Source organism: Micropterus salmoides, unplaced genomic scaffold (assembly GCF_014851395.1).
Source record: "Micropterus salmoides isolate LMB-PRFRI ecotype aquatic unplaced genomic scaffold, ASM1485139v1 Ms_hic_scaffold_3, whole genome shotgun sequence".
Classification (NCBI taxonomy): Eukaryota; Metazoa; Chordata; class Actinopteri; order Centrarchiformes; family Centrarchidae; genus Micropterus; species Micropterus salmoides.
In genome coordinates this window covers 38,491,998-38,502,052 of record NW_024042261.1, presented here as the reverse complement: position 1 = coordinate 38,502,052, position 10,055 = coordinate 38,491,998, and the positions used below count along the sequence as shown (strand labels likewise).

Genomic DNA, 10,055 nt, shown 5'->3' with positions numbered 1-10,055 from the left:
CTTCCAGCTTGTGCTCAGGGACACTGGCTCCCCGGGGGCCTCCAGAATCAGACCAAGTCCCTGATGCTGCACACAGAGCGACTCCTGGGTCTGCACCATCTACCTGAACTCCATAATCCAAGCCTACGTTCCTTCTGGGCCTCTACGCTCCTCCAACGAACGCCGCCTGGCTCCGCCATCCCATCACACAAAGCGATCTCAGTCCCTGTTCTCATCTGCGACACCACGATGGTGGAACGAGCTGCCGCACGCCGTCAGAGCAGCGGCGTCCCTCTCTGACTTCAAGAAGCTCCTGAACACTCTGCAGAGAACACTTCGTCTGACCTCTGACATGCACGTCCTGTGCTCTTCTTCTTCTGTCCCATCACAGCTCTCCTTTAGTGATGGCACCGTTTCCTTCTTCTTGCCCTGGATATTTAACCCATGGATGCCGTGCGTGCTAGTGAGAGTAGAACAGCTCTCTTGCTGTACTGCTTTGCTGTGAAATGTTAAGCATGATTCCAGAAATGCACCAAAGCCGCTGAGAAAACCTTTAAGAACAAATTGAGAAATGAAAGCAGTTCTTTGGACGCAGGGGAGGAGCTGCTGCAGGAACATTTTGCTTCCTCAGCCGGACCCGTCTGGTTTCACCACAAACATCTCACTACACTGCGTGTGAGCAGGGTGAATCGTTTTTACCACAAATGTAAAAATACTTTACAGATCTCTGCGGACAAAATAATTCTACAAATGTTTAAAAGGGAAGTCACAAATGTGTAAAAATCCATTTCACCTGAAAGGATCACACGTATTTGTGGATACGATGTAAAATTTGTGTACAGGGGACTATTTGTGGAAAGTCTCAAAGCCCATTAAGTCTGTGCTGTGGCTGAAACACTGACCAACTCTGGCGGCCTGAGCTCCACCTGTGATTTGAAGTTTGGTTTCACGGAGGAAGCTGATAAATCAGCTGCATACGCTTCCATCAGAGCAGCAGCGCCGCCTGCTGGCTGAACTGTGGAGGGTTAAATCAGGGGCAGCTGGACTCTGCTGAAGACGTTTGTTTGGAGCGTCTGATAAACACCAACACTTTATTTCTTTAGTCTTCTGGGAACAAAATCCATCTTTAATGTTTGAGCAGTTACAGAGAAGAAGGAGAGAATCATGGGACACAAGAAGAATGAAAGTTCAGTCAACATTCAGTCCACTTCCTGCTGCGAGGAAAACTCCACACAGAAATACTGACGAGCTCCTGAACCAACACTGTCGCTGCTCAGATGAAACAAGAAACAGACGATCCAACGCACGGCTGAAAAACGTCTCCGTCAACCCCCCCCCCCCCCCCCCCACCGGAAACTAATTCAAACTTTAAAAAGACAAAAGAAAAACGTATAAAATAAAAGCAGCAGTTCGCCTCTTCAGGTGAAAAACGTCAAATAAAACATTTAACTGAACAGAGAGCTGCCTCAGGGGCCCGAACTCTCTGCAACCTGACAGAGACTTCCTGTTCACAGTTTGTTGGTTTCACTTCATTTCAGGGAAATTTACCTACAGAGAGAGAAACGGAGGGAGCGGCATGCAGCAGGGCCCCGGAGTGGGGCCCGCTGAAGGCCCCAGAGTGGGACCCGCTGAAGGCCCCACAGGAGGACCCAACAAACCCAACGTGACCTATATTTTGGAAGAAGACAAAAAGCGCCGTCTATCTGATCATCTTCAGGTGAGAATTCTCGTCAAATCAAACGTTTCTGTGCTTTTAGAAAAGTTTTACAGACATTTTATATATCACTTCCTGTTTATCACTCTCAATGTGACATCATCATCATCATCATCATCTCACAACAAATCAATTCAGGAGATTATTTAACAACAGCTGGTTCCACTCAGATCTCCGAGCGTCCCTGAACGCACCCCCAGCAGAATAAAGGAAGCGTGGCGGGTTCTTCTCTCTCTGCCGTTGGAAATGAAGTGAAAGCAACGAGCTGTGAGGAGCGAGGATGATATTCAGGGTGTTATTTGGTCTTCTTGTCCGTGGCCAGCGTGTCGTGGAGTTTAGAAACCGCCTTTTCGAACTGGTCCATCACCAGCGTGCCGCTCTCGTCGAAGAACACCGACACCGACTTGGTGAACTCGGCCTCCCTCCACTTCTTCGAGTTCCCGTCGGCGAAGGAAAGTCTGAGCGTGTACATGTCGTCGAACCTGAGAGACACAACCAACACCGTCAGGAACAAACGCTGTGGTGATACTTTTACTGCAGTAAAGTATCCGAGTACTTCCTCCAGCACTGAGGAAGGAGAAGAACCCGTGTGTGGTTCCTTCTTTTGTTATTTTGTTTCAAAACCAAATCGGAAATAAACAATTGTGATTTTTAGGCCTAATACATTTTATTAAACAACATGGCAAGTTAAATATAAACGTGTCACTTACAATCGATGCTGTAGCAGGTGTAAACTTTCAGAGTCAACGGCTTGGTTTGTTGCTGCGTCGAGCAACGCGCACCGCACGGCGAGCACGCGCGCATGCCGCGGTCAAAGCAGTACAACTTTAGTGCGGAGCAGCTTCCACGTGGTGCAAATCGCTTCTTTTCTTAAAAAGGGCCTTTATGGAAGAACGTAGTCCTCCCAAGACCTTCAGTCACTGAACATTTAACGCTACATGTTGCCAGAACAGAACATCAGGAGCTTACAGACTTTCAGTTAACACTGCACTCAATTTCTTTCTCTCATTTTCACTAATACTTCAGTTTATTCCTCCTCCTTTATAACAATTTCCCCTGGGGGATTAAAGTTAATATTCCTCTTATATTAATAATACTTACATATTATAGAAATATAATTGTTAATGTAATTAAATATTAAAAATTAATTAATGCATACTAATCGTAATAATCGTGATTATTTCTCTGACAATAATCGTACCAACAAAATCTAGAATCGTTGCATCCCTAGTTTCAAGTCGCATCTCATGTCAGCTGGTGAATATGATTGTAGAAGTGAGCACTGCAGGCCTGTTATAGCCTCACAGGAAAAAAGAAATATGAGAACTTGGTTTTGCCACAAGCACTCAAAATTCTCCCATTTCTAGATTAAGTACGTCGGCATGAAGGCAGCATTTTGTTTTGGGCTGATCTGAAGCAGCTGGTGACCTCAGCGATCTAAGAAATATACCCCAATATGTTTATCAGCGAACAACAGGGGAGCTTCAGCTCCTCTTAAGACATGAGCTCCCCTGAAAACATGATTTGTGACCCGTGTGTTCCTGCAGCTGGAGGCTAAATTCTAAATTTGTCCATCTCAGAAAATAAAGGTCAGGTGGAAACCGTGTCGAGAGGCTGAACGAACCTTTCAGTCTGTGTATGATTCATTAATATTCAGCTCGCCGGTGTTAAATCTGAAAGACCAAAAAACAACTTCTTCTTTTTTCCGATTTGGTTTTGAAACAAAAGAACCAAAGAAGGAACCGTACACGGAGTGAGAATGAGTTTGAGTGCATGCTGGGTAAAAGACAGAGACTGACCGTTTGAGGGAGGAGGAGAGCTGCCAGGTGTGATCTGGATCCATCCCAGCTGGATCTTTCTGCAGGGCCACCAGGAAGATGTTCTTCTCTCGGTAGGAGGTGTAGAGAGTCAGGATGCCCATCATGATGAAGTACGTGATGCAGGGGGGACAGTTAAGGAAGGAAAACCACCGCGGACACAAACTGATCCACATCGTGTCGCTGCTGCGGTTTGGTATCATTTCAAATTGATCTATTCTGATTCTACTTCTGGACTCTCGGTTCTGGTTCCTTCGCCACAGATCCTCCTCGCTCCTCGTCCCCTTCGTGTCTCTAAAGTGAGAGGAGTCTCTGTCCTAGAGCGGCGTCTCTGGGACTCGTCTAATCTGTAGCCATCGTCGGTTTCCCTTCGGTATAAAAGGTGAACGTCGGCTCACCTGAGGCGTCGCTGCTGTTAGCGTTAGCTGGATCTGGGAGAGCGCGACACGTTGAACACTGAAGCGTTCCTTCAGATTCACGCCGTGTTGAAGGAAACGCTTCGTCACGTCGGAGCTGCTTCCTCTCTCGCACCGAACCTCCTGACTGCAGCTGCTGCAGTTTGTTAGTGAAGCTGAGTCAAACTTTGGAGCGTTTGCTGCGGTCCGCCACGGTCCAGGACCGGAACCAGAAGGACTCTCTTCTTCACGCTTTGTTTACGGAACACGTGAGGTGACGTTAGGTCGGCGTAGCGGCTGCTGGCAGATCAGAGACACTTTGACGGACGGTAAAATGCTCACTGCAGGAAGTCAGGAACCGAGGTCTTAATGAGTCCACGGGTCGCGGGCATTTGGAACCAGTTCTAACTTACAACAAGTTCTCGATAATAAAGTCATTAGTAGTGTTGTGAAATTAATTAATTCATAATAATTGTGACTATTCCTGGGACTATAATCGTACCAACAAAATCTGTAATTGTTGCGTCCCTTGTTGGCGGCGGCGGCGGCAGGTGAGGCGCTCGTGGGCTTTTAAGGACGCAGCCTATCAAACAACGGAAACCAACATCTGCACACTGTGTTCACTGATCCACCGCACAGACACAGAAGTATAAACTGGCCTTAACAGATCAGCGATCAATAACACACGACCAGCTCGTTGAAGGATATGAGACGACGCAGCAGGCGAGGACCGGTCTGGACTCAGGGAAGGGGTGCAGGAAGTCCCAGACCAGAGCCAACATGGCGAACAGGCAGGAGACGGTGCAGATAAACAGACGGCCGTCCACCAGATTGAAGTTCTCCACGTAACCGAACTTCTCCAGCAGCACCTGAAGGGGGCGCAGCAGCAGCAGGTCACACAGGAAGAAACACACAACTATAAATGTAAAGATTAATATCAGGAGTTTGATGATCTTTCAGAAGAAAAGAATGAAAGTCGACCTTCTTCGCAGCGTCATCCAGAGAGTTCTTCACAGCTGCTCCGTCCCACTTATCGATCTTCACGGGTTTCTCATCGATCCTCCACTAAAGCACACACAGATCACCTCGTGAGGATTCATTTATCACCTTTTAATCACGCTTTCTGATCAATTCATGTCCAGTCTATTTGTATTTTCTATGTTTGCATTCATAATGTTATACAGAATCGTTTTCTATTTTTCTTTCATGTGTATTTTCTTATTTATTGTCTCTGCAGCTGTTGCAACAGGTGAAAATTAACATTACACAGTGCTGTACTCAATCTAGTATTTAGTACATACACCAGAATCTAGACCGTGATGAAAATACTTGGCATTTGTGTATTAATATTTAAATACAACACATTATGTAATAATGCATATCTAATTAAAATAATATAGTAGAGTATAATGTAGAACAGAAACGGTCAAATGCAAAGTGTGCTACATGGAAACTAACAGATGTTCAGTCTGCTTCTGCAGCAGCTGCTCTCACAACGTGACTCTGTAAAGATCTACATTTAAAAAGACACTCCACAGTTCTGACTTTGTTCCATTCATTTGAAGTTAAAACCTGTAAAACATTTCTGCACTAACGTGTGTTCAGTCAGTTATAAACCAGATCTGAGGCCTGGTACTTTCATGTGTGCTCCTCTCTGCTTGTATCCGGCCTGGTGAGCTGCGCTGCTTCCCCATCACTCTCTTTCTGTGAAGTAAACTCATGCAGGAGTTCATGCACTAGGTGTAAAACCAGGGCCGACTGAATGAACCAATGCTTAAAGTCACCGTTAACAACACCAGCGCTCCCGCAGTCACAGTCTGACCCTGTGTGGGCTAAATTTATTTAAATTGCCTGTTTTCTGAATGGAGTTTGGTGCAGCAGACTGAGCAGCTGGAAACAGGAAAGTGAACGTAGGGCTGCAGTTTGAACAGACTGATTAATAACGCACACAAACAGAGCATCGCTTCTTTAGTAACTCCGTTCTTCACTTGAAGTTTAATTACAAAATAATTAATGTATTTAGCCTGCTAACGTTAGCTTAGCTCGCTCTCAGCAGCGCCTGCGCAGACCCGCCTGCTCACAGAGAGCTGCTCTCTGCAGGAACAGGCTGCCTGTCGGAACTCCGGTCTGAACTTTAACTCACGGCCGGAGAAGAAACAAAAATTTGTGTCTTACTTTCTCCAGCAGTCCGCTCTTCCCGTTCCTCGCGGCCGCCATCTTCTCTTCCGCAAGTAAATCGGAAGCTGTGATCTGGACGCCTCTGATTGGCTCTCACCGACATTTGAACGACGGACCACGTGATCGCTCACAACAAAATGCAAACGTCATCATATTTTATAAAAGAATAAAACTGAACTTAAAATGATTTTAACTCATTTTCTACTGAGAGAACCAACAAATATTATAATCCAAACTTTATCTTTATATACTATTACATCATAACGTATTTGTTGAGTACATACTGTATTCTTCAATATATATATATGTGTACTATATACAGGGCTCTCAAGTTTTATCAAAGTTTGGAGTAAGTTAACGCGCGTGGAGGAGCAACTCAAATATTTGCAGCAGCGGCCCCTCGGCCCCAGCCAATTCTCTCAGGATTTTACTAGCAGTTAGATTTCACTTATAGTTCATGATTGACCTGAAATTATAATAACAATAGGTAAATCTGATAAAAGACTATTTTATATATATATGTATATATATACATATATATATATTTACAAATGTATCAAAACTAAAGAGAAATTTGGCCCCAATCGAGCCCACTGAGCAGCTGCGCTGTGCACATAGGCCTACAGCAGGATGGCAGAACTCGCCCTACGCATGTTTGCCAAGCTGTGTGTGAGGGTAGGCGACATATTTCAGCTTATGAATGGTGTTTTATGTTGTAATTGTTTGTGGCACATTTTAGTACCTTGGTGACAGCAGGGGGAGGGGGCTCCCTCTAAAGAGCTGTGGCTCGGCCATTTACACCATCATGGTGGATGAAAGCTTTCTGTCAGAGCCTAAATATAGAAAAACATCTCTGGTCCTTTCCTTAGTTTCAGGCAGCCACAGCTGAGCCCAGCGGGGACAGTAACAAAGTAGTACTCTACTTAAGTACACAAGGTATTTGTACTGAACTTGAGTGTTTTCTTTTCATGCCGCTTTCTACTGCACCACATCTCAAGGGGAAATATAGTATTTTTTACTTTATTTGACAGCTTCAGTTACTAGTTACTTTAAAAAAAAAAGCTTTTTACACCCAAAACGTATTTGAGTTTAAAAATAGGACGTTTTGGTATAAATTAAATTAAGTCCAGCTTGTAGAACTACATCAGTTAGGCTAACTGACAGAAATTTAATTGCTTTAACTGTTTTGCTATTAGTCATTTTTCATGTGAAAACATTTCATGGTTCCAGCTTCACAAACGCAAAGATTTGCTGCTTTTACTTGATTATTTTAATCATTTTAAGGTTTGGGCTGACGAAACGAGCGTTGTGAAGGTGTCACTGAGGGAACTGCCAACATTTCTCACTATTTTCAGGATTTAGTACAATCGATTAACAGAGAAAATAATCAGCTGATGTTGTCCTGGTGTTGTCCCACCTTCAGTCCATCACAGACCAGATCCTGGACCCCCTGCGGTTTCCCTACAGAGCCAACAGGTCTGTAGATGATGCAGTAAACATCTCACTTCACTACATCCTCCAGCACCAGGACTCCCCAGGAACCTACGCCAGGATCCTGTTGGTGGATTTCAGCTCTCCATCATCATCCCGGCCCTGATGCAGGACAAGCTCTCCCAGCTGAACGTGTCTGACTCCACCTGCAGGTGGGAAAACATGTCTCTGACTCCAGGACCATCAGCAGCTGTGTTCTTTCCCCTCTTCTCTTCTCCCTGCACACCAACAGCTGCACCTCCAGTCACCAGTCCGTCAAGCTCCTGAAGTTTGCGGATGACACCACCCTCATTGGGCTCATCTCAGGTGGGAGATCGAGCATCTGGTGACCTGGTGCAGCCAGAACAATCTGTAGCTCAACGCTCTGAAGACCGTGGAGATGGTTGTGGACTTCAGGAAGAGCCCACCCCCCCCCTCCCCCATCATCCTGTGTGACTCCTTCCACTTCCTGGGCACCATCATCTCCCAGGACCTCAAGTGGGAGCTGAACATCACCTCCCTCACCAAGAAGGCCCAGCAGAGGATGTACTTCCTGACTCCTCCCATCCTGGACACAAACTGTTTCAGACTCTCCCCTCTGGCAGGAGGCTGCGGTCCATCAGGACCAAAACCTTTCGCCTTCTTCCCGTCTGCAGCCTCATCAACAAGGACCAGGTCCCCCCCCCCTTGCACATAATACAAATGTCTCTGTACATGTAAATATTATTACATTTCATATCACGCACAAACCTGGCATAGTGCACATATTTGTTGTTAATTGTTAATCGTTGTTCTCGTTGTCAACAATACTCTACCGTTGCAACACGTCTGCCGGAGTAAATGTAAATATCTGCCATGTTGTTCTTTCTCTGCACATGGTTTTCTTTTATTATTCTTTATAACTTCCATATTTATATATTTCTACATTTATTTATGTCAACTGTATGTTTATCTGCGTGTAGCACCTTATCACCAAAGCAAATTCCTCATACATGTAAAAAATACTACTTGGCAGTAAAGCTCCTTCTGATTCAGATAAATATACCTCCAGTACATATACAGAACACACATGTACTTAGTTACTTTTCACTGTAGCTTGTTATCATAGTAGTAATTATGTTTAATTCTTGAAGCTTCCGTCCGACAGCCACCGACGTTTAATCTGCAGCAAACTCTCAAATCTGAAAACTTGGAACATCAAATCTTTTTTGTATTTTGGCTGAAAAACTGATTTAATCTATAATCAAAGCTAATAGCTGTTGCTGTAGCTCCAATACATAAACATACATTTAAATATTCTTCTGTAATTCTTCGCCAAAAGGTGCTTTGAAACTAGAGTCTGACCCATGCGAGATTTATAACATTAATAACATGACATGAATTAATATTTGAGGATTTTAAATTTCGATATTCTTTTTTTTCCTTCTTCTTTTCAGAGACACTTAAATTCATTCAACATTTAGCTGACGCTTTTATCCAAAGCGACTTAGATTTGCTATCTATGTGTCAGAAGTCTAGGGGTGAAGTGTCTTGCTCAGGGATCCCAATCTCAGCGTCCCCCCTAAACCCTGAACCCTCCCAGACTTTACCGACGTCACCTGGTAAGTGATTGAGTGCGAGAGGCTGCAAAGACTCAAAATACTGTAAACAGGAACGCGACAGCACTTTGAGACATTATCCTGTTAACACTGAATCATGATCACTTTTTATTTCACGCCTTTTACTTTCTGACTGCCTGATTTATTCGTCTTACAGGCTCCTGCCCTACAGTGTGGATGAGAGGATATCGTCAATAATTATAAACATTTGTTTCTATTTGCATCATTAGGCAAAGACTGAAATAAACAGTTGAATAAAGTAGGTGAGTAATGAGGTGAGATCATGTTTCATACATTTCTAACCACGTTTACGTTGGGGTTCGTTTACCGTTCTTTCTTCAGCGACACCGCTGTGATTTTTCTCTGGTTTCCGGGCTTCCTCTGGTAACCTGCGTTTCACGTCACAATGCAATGAACTGTGGGTAATTCCCTCGGGCAGTTGGCAGAGATGCGGAGTTAAGAGGTGGTGCATAGAGGGCTAAAAATGTCTGACAGTGCGACGGCCCTAAACCGTCACGGACTCACCGGGAACCAGCCTCCAAGTCTGAGTGTGGACATTTGATTGGGTCGCTGGTGGATGCGATGTGTCGCAGTGGGAATCTATGGGAGCCCTAAGCGGCCATCCGTTCCAACATTACTTTTTCCAGCGATAACGGTCTGTTTGTAAGAACTTTGTTGAAGAGGATAATAATAATAAGATTCAGCCAAAGTGGGGATCAAACACCCCAAGTTTGAGAATTCTGCGCTCTACTGAGCTAACCACGGACACTGACGGCCATCTGAAACTACCCTGAAACAACTTAAGGCTCGTGCAGACTACACGACTTTCAGCGTGCCGTGCCGTTCAGACAACTTGCCGTCTTGTGACGGGAGTCTTAAAGTCGTTGTGGCGTTCACACTACGT

General features: G+C 44.8%; 1 protein-coding gene across 1 annotated transcript; it reads right to left on the bottom strand.

Annotated features, from left to right (window-relative positions):
- Positions 1-1,034: 1,034 nt before the first annotated feature.
- Positions 1,035-6,122, bottom strand: spcs2 (signal peptidase complex subunit 2). The gene is made up of 5 exons (XM_038693415.1): positions 6,081-6,122; positions 4,887-4,970; positions 4,614-4,774; positions 3,493-3,627; positions 1,035-2,175 (listed from the first exon to the last, which is right to left on the bottom strand). Exons 1-5 carry the CDS (start codon positions 6,120-6,122, stop codon positions 1,989-1,991), a joined length of 609 nt encoding a protein of 202 aa, XP_038549343.1. The 3' UTR covers positions 1,035-1,988.
- Between the last annotated feature and the right edge of the window lie 3,933 nt (positions 6,123-10,055).

Bases quoted from the DNA above. Each gene is read 5' to 3' on its own strand.
- spcs2 (XM_038693415.1), bottom strand. From the start codon at position 6,122: ATGGCGGCCGCGAGGAACGGGAAGAGCGGACTGCTGGAGAAA. The intron at 4,971-6,080 runs GTAAGACACAAA...TGTGTGCTTTAG, and splicing joins AGAGCGGACTGCTGGAGAAA to TGGAGGATCGATGAGAAACC. The intron at 4,775-4,886 runs GTCGACTTTCAT...CGCCCCCTTCAG, and splicing joins TGGATGACGCTGCGAAGAAG to GTGCTGCTGGAGAAGTTCGG.